This window comes from Triticum aestivum, chromosome 2D (genome assembly GCF_018294505.1).
Source record: "Triticum aestivum cultivar Chinese Spring chromosome 2D, IWGSC CS RefSeq v2.1, whole genome shotgun sequence".
NCBI classification, from domain to species: domain Eukaryota; kingdom Viridiplantae; phylum Streptophyta; class Magnoliopsida; order Poales; family Poaceae; genus Triticum; species Triticum aestivum.
Window position 1 is genome coordinate 144,413,197 of NC_057799.1, and position 20,245 is coordinate 144,433,441.

A 20,245-nucleotide genomic window follows, 5' to 3' on the forward strand; every position below is an offset into this window, starting at 1 on the left:
AAATTGCCATGTTGAATTATTAAAAACTGCCATGATCCATGAATTAAATTTGCCGTGGTTAAATACTAAAAAATTCATGGTCAATTAATAAAATTTGCCGTAAAAAGTAATTGAAATAGAATGGTAGCTTTAAATCTAGAATAAAAAACTAGATGAAACATGTCATGCCAACTTTAGTGTAAATACTATGACAATTTTATTGTAAACATCATGTTTTGGGTAAAAAATTCATCGAAAAATATCAACATGAAATCTAGTTTTGAAGATCTCGTCGAGACGGATTTAATGATGAAAACGGATTTTTAATCAGATTTTTTGTTTAGAAGATAAAATATTTTAAGACTGAAAACCAAAAAGAAAAAGATTCTTCAGATATCATCTGTTTTGACGTGGCAAAATGGATGATAATAAAGACGTTTGGGCTATGTTGCTTCGTGTCACACGTATCATTTGGGTCAAAGTAACGTTTTTATTTATTTTTGCGGATTTCGCGTAACGTAATCCACCAACAGTCCAACAGAACACCGCCCGCCCGCGCGCACGCCACGGACGCATCGTTCCAAAGGCAGGGAGGGCATCGGCGCCGTCATCTCACGAGTCACCCCCACCACGCCACGCCCCCTATCGTTATCGGCCCGAAATCCTGCGCCCCGCATTTGGGCTCATCTCACACTCGCCCATCTCTATCCGCCGATCCACCCATCCATCCGCGTCCGCCTCAAAACCCCACCACCCCGCTGCAACCGGCGCCCCGTCCTCCCCGCCCGCGCGCACTCACATCCCCCAGTCTCAGTGCGGCCACACTCACCTGACCCACGGAATGGCGTCGGGTGGCTCTGGCCGCACCGCCACGGCCGGAACCGCGGCGCTGCTGTCGCTGGTGTTCTTGCTGCTGCAGGTCTCCGCGGGTGCGGGCGCGGGCGCCGACTGCCACTTCCCGGCCGTGTTCAACTTCGGGGACTCCAACTCGGACACTGGCGGGCTCTCGGCCGCCTTCGGCGCCGCGCCGCCGCCCAACGGCAGGACCTTCTTCGGCATGCCCGCCGGCCGCTACTGCGACGGCCGCCTCGTCATCGACTTCATCGGTACGTAAGTTTCGCTCGCTGGAAGCGCCTTCAGTCTCAAACTCTCAGACAGTACTATCAGGAGCTTTTCAAAGTCGCTGGAGTACTACTGTGGAGTATTACTTTTCACCCGCTCGATCTATCCGTCGGTTCTTCTGCACGGCTGCACACAGGGCCCACGGGTTGTCACTTGCAGAAGCCAATAAATGTAGCCTTAATTCGTTCCATGTGTAGCGGTGCAGTTGCGAAGGCAATTTTGAAAGCCAATACAGTGCTTTCTCAGAGTTCTGAAGGATAATAAAAGTTGGCAGACACGCAGTAATCTGTAGGAGTACAGTAAAATTAGCTTGTAAAAGGTTAATTAACAACTTCTCTTGGAGTAATAAAATGCTAAGAGCTGGATACGATGTTGTCTGTTTTACTTTGTGTCTCGCCATGTTGTGCATTACTGATAGCTCATAGCTGGTCCGTTAGAACCTGGAAGTACTCCTGGAGTAGTATAGAGTAGTAAAAAAGAAGGGATGTCTCGTGAGAGGGCCAAGCAGAACAAGACTTTTCTACCTACATACCGCCTTTTGTTGCTCAAGAAGATCTGAAAGGCCATTTCATTTCACATCCTGCTTTGAACGGGCATCAGTTCGTCGCCGGAAAGCGGCGGTCATGGACTACGCGCCGCCGGAGCATGGCCGAAGCAAAGCTGCACTTTGGCCCCGCCGCCGCGCGCGTGCGAGCGCCCGTGCCATGGCAATGATGCCACACCCATGCGCCCATCCGGGACCCGGCACTCCATCGATCCCCAGCCAGCTAGCTGCCTACCGACACCATCCTGCGCAATCCGACAGAAAGGCTAGTCAGCTGCATGTGCGGAACATCACTCGAACGATGCCACTGCCATGCCATCGTCACGGGAAGATTTTGTGTTGGGTTGCAGCTGGAGAGTACTATCGTGCACCAGTACTCTTTTGGCTTTCGGGATGCTGGTTTTCCTTTCTAACAATGGGATGCTGATTTGAGAGGGACAGAAAGAAACGTTAGGTTAATGCCTCTTTTGATTTAATAATTGTTCCTTTGGTTAAGGACAGTTCCAGAGAATTTGGCAGAATTGAAATCTTTTTGATGCGTGTTTTCCTTTCCTGATTCGTAGGTCGGAATTTTCCCCGAGGATTCATTTACACTCTATTTCATACTAGAAAGTTATCATCAACTCAAACCTCTTAGAATTTTACGTTTTTCATATTGTTTAATCAAACAAACAAGCAAACTCATAAGTAATTCCAAGAAGGCTATTGTTGTGCTTCTCAAGAAACAAGGCTAGTGTGCAAGACTAATAATCCTGCAACACTTCATTTTTACTTTCTGTTGGTGTTAGCATTAGGTGACACCTAGCTGGCTAGTTAGAGACCTTGCATTCTACTTTCCTAAGTAAGACCTAGATCACTTATGCTCCGTTATCTTCTGATAGTGGAACCCGGCCAGTACAGGTCGTATGAAAACAAGAAATAGTTTGGCGGGTCTTAAGTGTCAGGAAAGCTTGAGGTGGTTGGATAGGTGGCTAGAAAAATGGAACGACGAACAAACGTGAGCAGCGTGATTGTATTATATAAAGGGACGCCGTACATTAATTATTGGCGGGAGAGATTTTTGCTGCAGTGTCAGAGCATGTGTGGATGCTTTGCTTTAAATGTATTCTTAGTGGAAGCAATGGGCCACTAGCTTGATCCTGCACTACAAGTTGCTTTAGGAAGACGATGGCACGACTATTTTTCAGCAAAAAGGCTAAATCGAGCTATTTGTTGCCAAAACTGGTCAGAAAGAATTCAAAACCAGGACACTGGAAACAAGAAATGTTGGAGGCAAAACATGCCAGTCTTTGGTGCTATATTTAGACTAGCCGAGAAAAGCGAAATGCTCAGTGGACGTGTAGAAACAGAAATTAGAACTCATCACTATATATTGCCACATTGCAAATGATCTAACTAACTGACCTGTTATCTTTTTTCCTCTGATGCTGCAGCCGAAAACCTGGGAATACCTTACCTAAGTGCGTACCTCAACTCAGTAGGGAGCAACTTCTCGCAGGGGGCCAATTTCGCAACAGCCGGCTCGACAATCAGCCGACAGAACACATCCCTGTTCCTCTCGGGGTTCAGCCCCATCTCCTTGGACGTGCAGTCCTGGGAATTCGAACAGTTCATCAACAGAAGCCAGTTCGTTTACAACAACAAAGGTGGTAACAGCTAGACCAAATTCTGCCTATCTTAGTACCAAGTCTTAGTACACAGAACTGAAGATCCATTCTGTTTATCTTTTTCCCATGTATGTAGGTGGCATCTACAGGGAGCTCCTGCCAAAGGCCGAGTACTTCTCCCAGGCGCTGTACACCTTCGACATCGGCCAAAACGACATCACGGCGGGCTACTTCGCGAACATGACGACTGAACAAGTCGTAGCGTTCATTCCTGAGCTCATGGAGAGGCTCACCTCAATAATCCAGGTACGTCTTATGAAGATCACCATCACATGACCAAGCTAGTAGGCTGGCTCGATCGACAACTGATTGTAGAATTGATCTGGCAGAATGTGCACGGGTTCGGAGGAAGGAACTTCTGGATCCACAGCACGGGGCCTATCGGCTGCCTGCCTTACGCCCTCATTCGCCGGCCCGACATCGCCGCGGTCAAGGACAAGGTTGGCTGCTCTGTCACCTACAACAAGGTCGCGCAGCTCTTCAACCAGAGGCTCAAGGAAACGGTGGCTCGTCTCCGGAAAACCTACCCCGACGCTGCGTTCACCTACGTCGATGTCTACGCCGCCAAGTACAAGCTGATCAGCCAAGCCAGCAAGCTAGGTAATGCGCCATGGCCCATGGCTGGATGAACAAATGCATACGTGTAGCTGCTACTTGCGTACGTAGTGTCCTGGAGAAAGCTGAGGCTGGGCGTTCTTGTCTGCAGGCTTCGACGACCCTCTGCTCACCTGCTGCGGGCACGACGCTGGCCCGTACAACTTCGACCCGAAGGTTGGTTGTGGCGGGAAGGTGCTGGTGAAGGGGAAGTGGGTGGTGCTGGGAAAGTCCTGCGACGACCCGGCCAGGAGAGTGAGCTGGGACGGCGTCCACTTCACCGAGGCAGCGAACAAGTTCGTCTTTAATCAGATCGTCGGCGGCGGGCTCTCGGACCCGCCCATGCCCCTGAGGCAGGCTTGCCGGAGCAAAGGGCAGTGAACTGCAGGTGGGTCGTTGGTCAGGTTGGCCGTGCCACTGCTGCTGCTACATGCTCTGTAAGAGCATCACCGATGGAAGATGCAAATTTGGAGATGTAAAACAGTATATGTAAAAATTTACATCTTTAAAAAATGCATTTTACATCTTGAAAAAAGAGGCAACTTCAAAAGAGCAACTCCAATAGAAGATGCAAATGGAGATATAAAACTATACTTCAACTACTATTTCATTTGAAACCTATACTTCAAACATAGCAAATTCAACTACCACTTCATTTCAAACATAATTAAACATAGTTCTAATTAATAAAAACATAGCAAACTCAACTACTACTAATTCGAGGTACTACATTCATCTACTACTACTCCTCTTCATTGGAGCTCTTGAACTGCTCCCAGAACTCATCCTTGTTCGGGTTGTCAAAGTCCTCGTCCTCCTCCTCTGAGTACTCGACGGGGATCACCATCGAGGGCCGGCCTCGTCCTCCTCCTCCTCCTTCTGCTCGGCGCCGTGCTTCCAGAAGAACTCCTGCTCGGTCTGCACATACTCCGGATGCTTACGCGCGAACCTCGCCATCGCCGCCTCGTCACTATCGTCGGGACTGACGGCAATTGCGGGCCTCTTCTTCGTCGTCGTGATCTCCTCCATGCGAATGCCCCTCGGCACGAGCAACTCCGCATCTGCCTGGGTCTCGATCTCCGGGAAGTTGAGGTCCTTCTTTGGCCTCCCGGCACGCCACCGCCACATCGTAGGCACGCGTGGCCTCGTGGACCGTGGGGGTAGGTGCCTAGCCAAAAGCGACGGCCGGCATCGCTGAACTCCACCCCGAAGTTGTCGGATCGCCCTCACGCCGAAGGACCCCCGCCTTGCCCCTCGGGGTCTTCCTCGGCGGCATGGCGACGGTGGGGCGGGGCAGGGTGGTGTGGTGCGGCGACGGGGCGGGGCGGAGACGACGGGATCGAGGCGGTGTCGGGGCGGAGGCGGCGGGATCGAGGCGGTGTCGGGGCGGAGGCAGCGGGATCGAGGCGGTGCGCGACAGAGCTTGGGCGGAGGCGGCGGGGTCGGGGCGGAGGCGGCGGTGTCGGGGCGGAGAGGAAGGGGTCGGGGCGGCCCGGCGGGGTCGGGGCGGATCAGAGCGACGGCGGGCCGATTCGGGCCGTACGACGGCGTGGGGCAGCCGAAACTAGGCGGAATCGGAGGCGGACAGCGAGGCGGAGGTGGATCTACGGTGGGGGCAGCGTGGCACGCTGATTTGGGCGGAGGGTGGTAGGAGGATGAAGATGGGGGGAGGGGAAGTGAAATGACAGGCGGTTGGCGCGCGGCTGCTCTTTTTACTTCTCCTGTAGGTGGAGATGCTTTTACATCTCCGGTAGATGGAGATGCAAATTTGTACCACGAGGTATTGTAGTTTACATCTTTGGGAGGCGGAGATGTATTTTTTTTTCATCTACACCATCTGTCGGAGAGGTGTTTTTGGCCCTCGGAGATGCAAAAGTTAGGTATTTTTGCATCTATAGCTTAATTTGGAGATGTAAAACAGAAGATGTAAAATTTTACATCTTTAAAAAGTGCATTTTACATCTTGAAAAAAGAGGCAACTCCAACAGATAATGCATATTGGAGATGTAAAAGAGCAACTCCAATAGATGATGCAAAGTGGGGAGGTAAAAACTAGAAACTTGAACTACTACTTCATTTTATACATAGTTCAACCATAATTCATACATAGTTTAAACATAAATTAAACGACTAATACAACTAATCCAAACTACTCGTCGTCCGAGGGCATCCAGTACTCGTCCTCATTCGAGGGCCCCTAGAACTCCTTGGCGTCCTCCTCCGAGGACTCGACGGGGATCATCGTCGAGGGCCGGCCTCGTCCTCGTCCTTCACCTCCTTCTTTTGCTCGGCGTCGCACTTCCAAAAGAACTCCTCGGCCTGGACATACTCCGGATGCTCCCGCGGGAACCTCGCCATCGCCGCCTCATTTCTATCACCGAGACCAATGGCAATGGTCGGCCTCTTCTCCGTCTTCTTCTTCGGTATCTTCTCTATCCGAATGCCCTCTGGCACGAGAAACTCCGCATCCGCACGGGTCTCGATCTCTGGGAAGTTCAGGTTCGTCTTCGGCCTTCCGGCATGCCACACTGGCACGTTGTAGGAACGAGCAGCCTTGTCGGCCGTGGGGTACGTGTCGAGCCATAAGAGACGGCCGACGTCGGTGAACTTGACGCCGAAGTGGCCGGACGGCTTCGCCCGCACGCCGAAGAATCGGGCGGCGGCAGTGGAGTGGCAAATACGGCCCGTGGGGCTGCGGGTGGGGCGACGGTGCAGTGGTGCCCATGGCTCGCTCGTCCGCCTCGGTGATGAGGAGGCGGCGCTGCCTTCGACGGTGTTCCTGACGGTCGGCGTCAGTTATTAGCCGCGGCGGAGGGGCGACGGCCTGGGCCTGCTCGCACGTCCAGATGTCCTGGAAGTTCATCTGTGGGCGAGGCCTCCCGAGGCGCCACGCCACCGTGTTGTACGCGTGGGCGGCCTCGTGCGCGGTCTCGAACGTGCCGAGGCCGAGGCGGACATCGCCGGACCGAATCTTAGCGCAGAAGGTGCCGGAGGGGCGCTCGTGGATGCCGCGGTGCCCGAAGATCCCCGGCGGCGCGGCGGCATGGTGGCGTGCTGGTGGCGCGTCAGTGGCGGGGCGAGGAAGCGGCAGAGGAAGCAGATGATGCGGGGAGAGAGCGCGTGGCGATGTGGATAGCGATGGGAAACCGCGTGGCGGGCGCAACAATTTATAGGCGCGCCGGAAGCGGTGCGCCAAATCTAGCGCGCGACCTCCCGCTTTTTCCCCGCGCGCGCAATCGTTTCCCGCGCGCCCGAGTTTCCCGCCTCTGCTGGAGCGCGTGAAAACGTCTCGCGTGCGCTAAAATCACAGTTTACCGTGTGCGTGGTTTTTGCCGCCGCTATTGACGATGTTCTTACCCTCAAGGCCTCAACTCAAGACAGAGCTCAAAGATCATAGGACATCGGAGTTGGTAGCAATTCATCTGCACTCTTAGTACAGCCATCGTCATTTGCTATGTGGATCGCGAGGATATATTCCTCGATCTAGACAGAGGGGTCCATGTTCCCGTCGTACTTATCGCATTTAGGGCACGTACAATGGTGTTATTTTAGAAGTGCCATGTAGGATAGATGATGAGGTGGAGGACAGAGAACTCATAAGAAAAGGCTTGTCTTCTCTTATTTAAGAGAAGACAAGAGGTGATTTCTTAGCACAATATGTCTCGCCACATTTTTAGGAATTGCTGGTTATTAAAGATAAGACTAAAAGATGACCCATTATAGACAAATTTTGTTGTCATCTCTAAATCACATGCAAGACTTAAGATAAAACTATCTTATCAACCGTTGTACATGTCTGATCTTAAGCCAGGTGAGAACTCGTGAGCGATCAACCGATCAGAGAGACATGGCGGATACATCAACGATGGGCCGCGTGCTGCGGCGATCTTGCGACGTGCATCGTTGAAGTCACCCCCCACGTTATATTTGGAGGAGTCCTTACCCTTGGCCTTCCAACGTAACCGCTATGCTTGCTCAGAAAAAGACTTTGGGTGGCGCCTAGATTCCAAGGAGGCTCATCCTCGGGCGGGGCTAGGTGCTTCTCCTTGGGGAGGTAGTTCGTGTCGGACTTAGGGCCAGTTTGGTTGGCGTCCACACCAATATATGCCTGGCCTGGATGGTTCCTAGAGTCAGCCTGGTAGTTGTTTGGATTGTGTCCTGAGAGAAAAAGTCACTGCTTGGCCCGGTTGTCCCACACCTTTGATTAGCCGGGTGGAGATTAAAAAACTCAAAGAAAATAAGATGCTTAGCCCGGGCATGGTGATCAGCCTGGCCCAGGCGTCCCATCGCATCCGCCTAGGCATGCAACAACCTTGCCTGGCACTCATTAGTACAATTTGCTTTTTATATAAAATATTCTAATCACTAAAGGACAAAGCTCCAGGCTCAGGGTGGCAACCAAACACTCCTACGCCAAGCTAAGGCCAGGCACAACGCCCAGGGCACCAACCAAACTAAGGGCGTGTTCGGTAGTTCACCAGCACTGCAAAATCCTCAACTCCGTCGCCCGGTTCCAGCAGCCAGCTTCCCACGAAAACTCCAGGATCAAGCGATCTGTTCGGCGCTGCAGCTTCTCGTTGCCAGCGATGGACGAGGTAAAAAGGCCAGAAAGTGCCTGCTTGGCCCGTTTTGGCAGCCCATGTTCGGGGAGGCAGAGGAGCTCGATTGACGGCAGAGAAGCTCGTCGCTGACGGACAGTGCTCGAATCGCGGCGGCGGATCTGGTCGGCGATGGTGGCGAAACAGGGTGGGCAGGGGTGGGGAAGCTCGTCGCTGATGGCGGCGGACCTGGTCGGCGACGGTGGCGAAAGAGGGCGAGCAGGGCGGGGAAGGGTGGGTCACGGCATGGACTAGGGGCGGGGGAGAGCGTGTCCGCCGGTGGTCGAGGTGCTTTGCGCCATCGCCTGGGGCTTGCGGCGGCTAGGGTTGGGGAGGGGGAAGAGGAGTCACGGGACAGGTCGGGCTCGAGCGTGTCCCTGATGCGTGCGGGGCTGGATCGATCACTTGGCGGTGGCAAAGGCCCGTAATTTCTATCCAAATCCCGCTTCGCTATTTTCTTGGAGCCAGGTATTTCCAACTCCGTCGCTCCGTCGTTTTTACACACAGATTTGAGCCAGCTTCTCGGTCCAAAATCCAGGAGTAGACCCGTTCGGCTGGACTCTGCGGCTGGAAACGTGGATTTGAGAAGCCAGTGAACTACCGAACACGCCCTAACCCTTACTTCGTGTAGCCGAGCTGCCCTCGTTGTGTGCCGCTGCCTCGGGAGCATGCTTGCCCATACAGGCCCACCGGCCCTCCTGGCGGGGAGGCCGGTCTCCTGTGCCTGGTCCTTTGCCCAAGCACGTTTAGAGACCGCACTGTGGCTCGCAGCGGCATCCATGTCCATGAGCAGGTTTCTGCCTGCTTGGCGGTTGTCCTAGATGTGCCATGCTTTCTTTTGTTCAACTCGAACTCGCCTAGGAAGAGCTCATTCTTGTAGTCCCGGTGAACTCCGCCTCCTCCTTAACGCATGGTGGCGCGGACTGTCAAGCGACTCATCTAGTATGTTATCATCCTCAGAACTAAGGTCAATTTGAGGGTCACCCGCATTATCGCGTGGGGGCCCGCCGTCATTGCGATTGGTGCCATTGCCGTCGCAGTTGTTGGCTTCGCCGTTTGTCGTTGGCACGTGGTATATTGATCATGTAGATATCATAGGTCGAGGTCACCTTCCAATTGCCCGAGGGCATCGTGGCTGTTGGTGGGCTGTGGGCAGACTCCCCTCCCTCTTCGTCCATGTATTCGATCTTGTCCATGGTACCTTCCACGACGTCGGTCAGATCGTCATTGTTAGCAACAAGTGTTGGGAAACGTACAATGCAATTTCAAAGATTTTCCTACCATCACGCAAGATCTATCTAGGAGATGCATAGCAACGAGAGGGGAGAGTGTGTCCACGTACCCTCGTAGACTGAAAGCGGAAGCGTTATATTAACGCGGTTCATGTAGTCGAACGTCTTCACGATCCAACCGATCCTAGTACCGAACGTACGGCACCTCCGTGTTCAGCATACTCGCCGGAATTTTGCGGTTTCGCGTCTTCTGCGGGGTCTGCTAGAGTTGCTCTAAACCAATTCGGCCTCCTCCCTTGTGGGGGCGCACCAGCCCCTTGTGGGCTGGTTAGCCTCCCTCCTATGGCCCATATGGCCCATATCTTTCTCCGGGGGGTTCCGGTAACCCCTCCGGTACTCCGATATGTACCCGATACACTCCGGAACCCTTTCGGTGTCCGAATACTACCTTCCAATATATCAATCTTTACCTCTCGACCATTTCGAGACTCCTCGTCATGTATGTGAACTCATCCGGGACTCCGAACAAACTTCGGTCACCAAAACACACAACTCATAATACAAATCGTCATCGAACGTTAAGCGTGCGGACCCTACGGGTTCGAGAACTATGTAGACATGACTGAGACACATCTCCGGTCAATAACCAATAGCGGAACCTGGATGCTCATATTGGTTCCTACATATTCTATGAAAATCTTTATCGGTCAAACCGCATAACAACATACGTCAGTCCCTTTGTCATCGGTATGTTACTTGCCCGAGATTCGATCGTCGGTATCATCATACCTAGTTCAATCTCATTACCGGCAAGTCTCTTTACTCGTTCCATAATGCATCATCCCGTCACTAACTCATTAGTCATATTGCTTGCAAGGTTTATAGTGATGTGCATTACCGAGAGGGCCCAGAGATACCTCTCCGATACTCGGAGTGACAAATCCTAATCTCGATCTATGCCAACCCAACAAACACCTTCGGAGACACCTGTAGAGCATCTTTATAATCACCCAGTTATGTTGTGATGTTTGATAGCACACAAGGTGTTCCTCCGGTATTCGGGATTTGCATAATCTCTTAGTCAAAGGAATATGTATAAGTCATGAAGAAAGCAATAGCAATAAAAACTGAATGATCAACATGCTAAGCTAACGGATGGGTCTTGTCCATCACATCATTCTCTAATGATGTGATCCCGTTCATCAAATGACAACACATGTCTATGGTCAGGAAACTTAACCATCTTTGATTAACGAGCTAGTCAAGTAGAGGCATACCAGGGACACTCTGTTTTGTGTATGTATTCACACATGTACTAAGTTTCCGGTTAATACAATTCTAGGATGAATAATAAACATTTATCATGATATAAGGAAATATAAATAACAAATTTATTATTGCCTCTAGGGCATATTTCCTTCAGTCTCCCACTTGCACTAGAGTCAATAATCTAGTTCACATCGCCATGTGATTTAACACCAATAGTTCACATCGTCATGTGATTTAACATTCTATAGTTCACATCGCCATGTGACCAATACCCAAAGGGTTTACTAGAGTCAATAATCTAGTTCACACACCATGTGATTAACACCCAAAGAGTACTAAGGTGTGATCATGTTTTGCTTGTGAGAGAAGTTTAGTCAACGGGACTGCCACATTCAGGTCCGTATGTATTTTTGCAAATTTCTATGCTTACAATGCTCTGCACGGAGCTAGTCTAGCTAATTGCTCCCACTTTCAATATGTATCCATATTGAGACTTAGAGTCATCCGGGTCAGTGTCAAAGTTTGCATCGACGCAACCCTTTACGACAAACTTTTGTCACCTCCATAACCGAGAAACATATCCTTATTTCACTAAGGATAATTTTGACCGCTGTCCAGTGATCCACTCCTGGATCACTATTGTACCCTCTTGCCAAACTCATGGTGAGGTACACAATAGGTCTAGTACACAGTATAGCATACTTTATAGAACCTATGACCGAGGCATAGGGAATGACTTTTCATTCTCTTTCTATTTTCTGCCTTGGTCGGGTTTTGAGTCTTTACTCAACTTCACACCTTGCAACACAGGCAAGAACTCCTTCTTTGATTGTTCCATTTTGAACTACTTCAAAAACTTGTCAAGGTATGTACTCATTGAAAAAACTTATCAAGCGTCTTGATCTATATCTATAGATCTTGATGCTCAATATGTAAGCAGCTTCACCGAGGTCTTTCTTTGAAAAACTCCATTCACATACTCCTTTATGCTTTCCAGAAAATTTCGATCAACAATATGTCATTCACATATGTTGGGGAACGCAGTAATTTCAAAAAATTTCCTACGAACACACAAGATCTATCTAGGTGATGCATAGCGACGAGCGGGAGAGTGTGTCCATGTACCCTCGTAGACCGAAAGCGGAAGCGTTAAATAACACGGTTGATGTAGTCGCGGTCCAACCGATCAAGTACCGAACGCACAACACCTCTGCGATCTGCACACGTTCAGCTCGGTGACGTCCCTCGAACTCTAGATCCTGTTGAGGTCGAGGGAGAGTTCCGTCAGAACGACGGCGTGGTGACGGTGATGATGAAGTTACCGGCGCAGGGCTTCGCCTAAGCACTACGACGATATGACCGAGGTGGAAATCTGTGGAGGGGGGCACCGCACACGGCTAAGAAATCAACTTGTGTGTTCTAGGGTGCCCCCTGCCCCCGTATATAAAGGAGCAAGGGGGAGGCCGGTCGGCCCTATAGGGCGCGCCCAAGGGGGGCAATCCTACTCCTAGTAGGAGTTGGAACCCCCCCCCCTTTTCCTAGTCCAACTAGGAGAAGAAGGAAGGAGAGAGGAAGGAGAAGGAAGGAGGGGGCGCCGCCCCTCCCCCTAGTCCAATTCAGACTAGGCCCATGGGGAGGGGGTCGGCCAGCTCTTGGCTGCTCCCTATCTCTCCCTTAAGGCCCAATAAGGCCCATAACTTCCCCGGTAGTTCCGATAACCCTTCCGGCACTCTGATATTTATCCGGTGACCCCCAGACTTCATCCGGTGTCCGAATAACATCGTACAGTATATTATTCTTTATGTCTCGACCATTTCGAGACTCCTCGTCATGTCCGTGGTCACATCCGGGACTCCGAACAACCTTCGGTACATCAAAACACATAAACTCATAATACCGATCGTCATCAAACGTAAAGCGTGCGGACCCTACGGGTTCGAGAACTATGTATACATGACCGAGACTCATCTCTGGTCAATAACTAATATCAGAACCTGGATGCTCATATGGGCTCCCACATATTCTATGAAGATCTTTATCGGTCAAACCGCATAACAACATACGTTGTTCCCTTTGTCATCGGTATGTTACTTGCCCGAGATTCGATCGTCGGTATCACCATACCTAGTTCAATCTCATTATCGGCAAGTCTCTTTACTCATTCCGTAATGCATCATCCCGCAACTAACTCATTAGTCACATTGCTTGCAAGGCCTATAGTGATGTGCGTTACCGAGAGGGCCCAGAGATACCTCTCCGATACACGGAGTGACAAATCCTAATCTCGATCTATGCCAACCCAACAAACACCTTCGGAGACACCTGTAGAGCATCATTACAATCACCCAGTTACGTTGTGACATTTGATAGCACACAAGGTGTTCCTCCGGTATTCGGGAGTTGCATAATCTCATAGTCAGAGGAACATGTATAAGTCATGAAGAAAGCAATAGCAATAAACTAAACGATCATAATGCTAAGCTAACAGATGGGTCTTTTCCATCACATCATTCTCTAATGATGTGATCCCGTTCATCAAATGACAACACGTGTCTATGGCTAGGAAACTTAACCATCTTTGATTAACGAGCTAGTCAAGTAGAGGCATACTAGGGACACTTTGTTTTGTCTATGTATTCACACATGTATCAAGTTTCCGGTTAATACAATTCTAGCATGAATAATAAACATTTATCATGATATAAGGAAATATAAAATAACGACTTTATTATTGCCTCTAGGGCATATTTCCTTCAGTCTCCCACTTGCACTAGAGTCAATAATCTAGTTCACATCGCCATGTGATTTAACATCAATAGTTACATCACCATGTGATTAACACCCATAGTTCACATCGCTATGTGACCAACACCCAAAGGATTTACTAGAGTCAGTAATCTAGTTCACATCGCCATGTGATTAACACCCAAAGAGTACTAAGGTGTGATCATGTTTTGCTTGTGAGAGAAGTTTAGTCAACGGGTCTGCCACATTCAGATCTGTATGTATTTTGTAAATTTCTATGTCTACAATGCTCTGCACGGAGCTACTCTAGCTAATTGCTCCCACTTTCAATATGTATCCGGATTGTGACTTAGAGTCATCCAAATCGGTGTCAAAGCTTGCATCGACGTAACTCTTTACGACAAACTCTTTATCACCTCCATACCGAGAAATATTTCTTTAGTCCTCTAAGGATGATTTTGACCGTTGTCCAGTGATCTACTCCTAGATCACTATTGTACTCCCTTGGAAAACTCAGGGCAGGGTATACAATAGGTCTGGTACATAGCATGGCATACTTTATAGAACCTATGGCTGAGGCATAGGGAATGACTTTCATTCTCTCTCTATCTTCTACCGTGGTCGGGCTTTGAGTCTTACTCAACTTCACACCTTGCAACACATGCAAGAACTCCTTCTTTGACTGTTCCATTTTGAACTACTTCAAAATCTTGTCAAGGTATGTACTCATTGAAAAAACTTATCAAGCGTTTTGATCTATCTTTATAGATCTTGATGCTCAATATGTAAGCAGCTTCACCGAGGTCTTTCTTTGAAAAACTCCTTTCAAACACTCCTTTATGCTTTCTAGAAAATTCTACATCATTTCGATCAACAATATGTCTTTCACATATACTTATCAGAAAGGCTGTAGTGCTCCCACTCACTTTCTTGTAAATACAGGCTTCACCGCAAGTCTGTATAAAACTATATGCTTTGATCAACTCATCAAAGCGTATATTCCAACTCTGAGATGCTTGCACCAGTCCATAGATGGATCGCTGGAGCTTGCACATTTTGTTAGCACCTTTAGGATTGACAAAACCTTCTTGTTGTATCATATACAACTCTTCTTTAAGAAATCCATTAAGGAATGAAGTTTTGACATCCATTTGCCAGATTTCATAAAATGTGGCAATTGCTAACATGATTCGGACAGACTTAAGCATCGCTACGAGTGAGAAAATATCATCGTAGTCAACATCTTGAACTTGTCGAAAACAGTTTTTGCAACAATTCGAGCTTTGTAGATAGTAACACTACTATCAGCATCCGTCTTCCTCTTGAAGATCCATTTATTCTTAATGGCTCACCGATCATTGGGCAAGTCAATCAAAGTCCATACTTTGTTATCATACATGGATCCCATCTCAGATTTCATGGCCTCAAACCATTTCGCGGAATTTGGGCTCATCATCGCTTCCTCATAGTTCGTAGGTTCGTCATGGTCTAGTAACATGAATCGCAGAATAGGATTACCGTACCACTCTGGTGCGGAACACATTCTGTTTGACCTACGAGGTTTCGGTAGTAACTTGATCTGAAGTTTTTATGATCATCATCATTAACTTCCTCACTAATTGGTGTAGACATCACCGGAACTGATTTCTGTGATGAACTACTTTCCAAGTTGGGAGAAGGTACAATTACCTCATCAAGTTCTACTTTCCTCCCGCTCACTTCTTTCGAGAGAAACTTCTTCTCTAGAAAGGATCCATTCTTAGCAACGGATATCTTGCCTTCGGATCTATGATAGAAGGTGTACCCAACAGTTTCCTTTGGGTATCCTATGAAGACGCATTTCTCCGATTTGGGTTCGAGCTTATCAGGTTGAAACTTTTTCACATAAGGATCACAGCCCCAAACTTTAAGAAACGACAGCTTAGGTTTCTTGCAAAACCACAGTTCATATGGTGTCGTCTCAACGGATTTAGATGGTGCCCTATTTAACGTGAATGCAGCTGTCTCTAATGCATAACCCCAAAACGATAGTGGTAAATCGGTAAGAGACATCATAAATCGCACCATATCTAATAAAGTACGGTTACTACGTTCGGACACACCATTACACTGTGGTGTTCCAGGTGGCGTGAGTTGCGAAACTATTCCACATTGTTTCAAATGAAGACCAAACTCATAACTCAAATATTCACTTCCATGATCAGATCGTAGAAACTTTATTTTCTTATTATGATGATTTTCTACTTCACTCTGAAATTCTTTGAACTTTTCAAATGTTTCAGACTTCTGTTTCATTAAGTAGATATACCAATATCTGCTTAAATCATCTATGAAGGTCAGAAAATAACGATATCTGCCGCGAGCGTCAACACTCATCGGACCGCATACATCATTATGTATTATTTCCAACAAGTCAGTGGCTTGCTCCATTGTTCCAGAGAACGGAGTCTTTAGTCATCTTGCCCATGAGGCATGGTTCGCAAGAATTAAGTGATTCCAAAAGTCCATCAGCATGGAGTTTCTTCATGCGCTTTACACCAATCTGACCTAAACGGCAGTGCCACAAATAAGTTGCACTATCATTATTAACTTTGCATATTTTGGCTTCAATATTATGAATATGCGTATCACTACAATCGAGATTCAGTAAACCATTTATATTGAGTGTATGACCGTAGAAGGTTTTATTCATGTAAATAGAACAACAATTATTCTTTGACTTAAATGAATAACCGTATGGCAATAAACATGATCCAATCATATAAATGCTCAACGCAAACACCAAATAACATTTATTTTAGGTTCAACACTAACCCCGAAGGTAAAGGGAGTGTGCGATGGTGATCTTATCAACCTTGGAATCACTTCCAACACACATCATCACCTTGCCCTTAACTAGTCTCTGTTTATTTTGCAACTCCCGTTTCGAGTTACTACTCTTAGCAACTGAACCAGTATCAAATACCGAGGGGTTTCTATAAACACTAGTAAAGTACACATCAATAACATGTATATCAAATATACCTTTGTTCACTTTGCCATCCTTCTTATCCGCCAAGTATCTAGGGCAGTTCCACTTCCAGTGACCATTTTCTTTGCAGTAGAAGCACTCATTTTCAGGCTTGGGTCTAGCTTTGGGCTTCTTCATGGGACTGGCAACTTGCTTGCCATTCTTCTTGAAGTTCCCTTTCTTTCCCTTGCCCTTTTACTTGAAACTAGTGGTCTTGTCAACCATCAACACTTGATGCTTTTCTTGATTTCTACCTTCGCTGATTTCAGCATCACGAAGAGCTCGGGACTCGTTTTCGTCATCCCTTGCATATTATAGTTCATCTCAAAGTTCCAGTAACTTGGTGACTAGAGAACTTTGTCAATCACTATCTTATCTGGAAGATTAACTCCCACTTGATTCAAGCGATTGTAGTACTCAGACATTCTGAGCACATGCTCACTGGTTGGGCTATTCTCCTCCATCTTGTAGGCAAAGTACTTGTCAGAGGTCTCATACCTCTCGACTCGGGCATGAGTCTGAAATACCAATTTCAGCTCTTGGAACATCTTATGCTCCGTGGCGTTCAAAATGTTTTTGAAGTCCCGGTTCTAAGCCGTAAAGCATGGTCCACTAAACTATCAAGTTGTCATCATACCGAGCTTTGTCAAACGTTCATAATGTCTGCATCTGCTCCTGCAATAGGTCCGTCACCTAGCGGTGCATCAAGGACATAATTCTTCTGTGCAACAATGAGGATAATCCTCAGATCATGGACCCAGTCCGCATCATTGCTACTATCATCTTTCAACTTATTTTTCTCTAGGAACATATCATAAATAAAACAGGGGAGCTATATGCGAACTATTGATCTACAACATAGATATGAAAATACTATCAGGACTAAGTTCATGATAAATTAAAGTTCAGTTAATCATATTACTTAAGAACTCCCACTTAGATAGACATCCCTCCAGTCATTTAAATGATCACGTGATCCATATCAACTAAACCATGTTCGATCATCACGTGAGATGGAGAAGTTTTCAATGGTGAACATCACTATGTTGATCATATCTACGATATGATTCATGCTCGACCTTTCGGTCTCAGTATTCCGAGGCCATATCTACATATGCTAGGCTCGTCAAGTTTAACCCGAGTATTCTGCGTGTGCAAAACTGGCTTGCACCTGTTGTATGTGAACGTAGAGCTTATCACACCTGATCATCACGTGGTGTCTCGACACGATGAACTGTCGCAATGGTGCATACTCAGGGCGAACACTTGTACCTTGAAATTTAGTGAGAGATCATCTTATAATGCTACCGCCGTACTAAGCAAAATAAGATGCATAAAAGATAAACATCACATGCAATCAAAATATGTGACATGACATGGTCATCATCATCTTGTGCCTTTGATCTCCATCTCCAAAGTACCGTCACGATCTCCATTGTCACTGGCATGACACCATGATCTCCATCATCTTGATCTTTATCAACGTGTCGTCATATGGTCGTCTCGCCAACTATTGCTATCACAAAGCGATAAAGTAAAGCAATTATATGGCGCTGGCATCTTACGCAATAAAGAGACAACCATAAGGCTTCTACCAGTTGCCGATAACTTTAACAAATCATGATCATCTCATACAAAAATTTATATCTTATCACGTCTTGACCATATCACATCACAACATGCCCTGCAAAAACAAGTTAGATGTCCTCTACTTTGTTGTAGCAAGTTTTACGTGGCTGCTACGGGCTTAGCAAGAACCGTTCTTACCTACGCATCAAAACCACAATGATTTTTCATCAAGTGTGCTGTTTTAACCTTCAACAAGGACCGGGCGTAGTCACACTCGATTCAACTAATGTTGGAGAAACAGACACCCACTAGCCACCTGTGTGCGAAGCACGGCGATAGAACCAGTCTCATGAATGCGGTCATGTAATGTCGGTCTGGGCCGCTTCATCCAACAATACCGCCGAATCAAAGTATGACATGCTGGTAAGCAGTATGACTATTATCGCCCACAACTCTTTGTGTTCTACTCGTGCATATAACATCTACGCATAGACCTGGCTCGGATGCCACTGTTGGGGAACACAGTAATTTCAAAAAAAAATCCTACGAACACGCAAGATCTATCTAGGTGATGCATAGCAACGAGCGGGAGAGTGTGTCCATGTACCCTCGTAGACCGAAAGCGGAAGCGTTAAGTAACATGGTTGATGTGGTCGAACGTCTTCGCGATCCCACCGATCAAGTACCGAACGCACCGCACCTCCGCGATCTGCACACGTTCAGCTCGGTGACGTCCCTCGAACTCTAGATCCAGCTGAGGCCGAGGGAGAGTTCCGTCAGCACGACGGCATGGTGACGGCGATGATGAAGTTACACGCGCAGGGCTTCGCCTAAGCACTACGATGATATAACCGAGGTGGAAATCTGTGGAGGGGGGCACCGCACACAGCTAAGAAATCAACTTGTGTGTTTCGGGGTGCCCCCCTGCCCTTGTATATAAAGGAGCAAGGGGGAGGACGTCCGGCCCTATAGGGCGCGCCCAAGGGGGGCAATCCTACTCCTAGTAAGAGTTGGAACCCCCCTTTCCTAGTCCAACTAGGAGAAGAAGGAAGGAGAAAGGAAGGAGAAGGAAGGAGGGGGCGCCGCCCCTCCCCCTAGTCCAATTCGTACTAGGCCCATGGGGGGGCGCGGCCAGCTCTTGGCTGCTCCCTCTCTCTCCCTTAAGGCCCAATAAGGCCCATAACTTCCCCGGTGGTTCCGATAACCCTTCCCGCACTCCGATATTTATCCGGTGACCCCCGGAATTCACCCGGTGTGCCAATAACATCGTCCAATATATCATTCTTTATGTCTCGACCGTTTCGAGACTCCTCGCATGTCCGTGATCACATCCGGGACTTCGAACAACCTTCGGTACATCAAAACACATAAACTCATAATACCGATCGTCATCGAACGTTAAGCGTGCGGACCCTACGGGTTCGAGAACTATGTAGACATGACCGAGACTCATCTCCGATCAATAACCAATAGCAGAACCTGGATGCTCATATTGGCTCCCACATATTCTACAAAGATCTTTATCGGACAAACCGCATAACAACATACGTTGTTCCCTTTGTCATCGGTATGTTACTTGCCCGAGATTCGATCGTCGGTATCACCATACCTAGTTCAATCTCGTTATCGGCAAGTCTCTTTACTCGTTCCGTAATGCATCATCCCACAACTAACTCATTAGTCACATTGCTTGCAAGGCCTATAGTGATGTGCGTTACCGAAAGGGCCCAGAGATACCTCTCCGATACACGGAGTGACAAATCCTAATCTCGATCTATGCCAACCCAACAAACACCTTCGGAGACACCTGTAGAGCATCATTACAATCACCCAGTTACGTTGTGACGTTTGATAGCACACAAGGTGTTCCTCCGGTATTCGGGAGTTGCATAATCTCATAGTCAGAGGAACATGTA

General features: G+C 48.0%; 1 protein-coding gene across 1 annotated transcript; it reads left to right on the forward strand.

Annotated features, from left to right (window-relative positions):
- The first annotated feature begins 629 nt into the window (after positions 1-629).
- On the forward strand, positions 630-4,527 carry LOC123052251 (GDSL esterase/lipase ACHE). The gene is made up of 5 exons (XM_044475373.1): positions 630-1,085; positions 3,079-3,291; positions 3,389-3,558; positions 3,642-3,912; positions 4,019-4,527. The coding sequence occupies exons 1-5, from the start codon at positions 821-823 to the stop codon at positions 4,285-4,287; spliced, it is 1,188 nt and encodes a 395-aa protein (XP_044331308.1). The 5' UTR covers positions 630-820; the 3' UTR covers positions 4,288-4,527.
- Positions 4,528-20,245: the final 15,718 nt, after the last annotated feature.

Coding starts and splice junctions, on each gene's coding strand:
- LOC123052251 (XM_044475373.1), top strand. CDS start 821: ATGGCGTCGGGTGGCTCTGGCCGCACCGCCACGGCCGGAACCGCGGCG. Junction 3,292..3,388: donor GTTCGTTTACAACAACAAAG/GTGGTAACAGCT, acceptor CCATGTATGTAG/GTGGCATCTACAGGGAGCTC. Junction 3,559..3,641: donor GGCTCACCTCAATAATCCAG/GTACGTCTTATG, acceptor TTGATCTGGCAG/AATGTGCACGGGTTCGGAGG.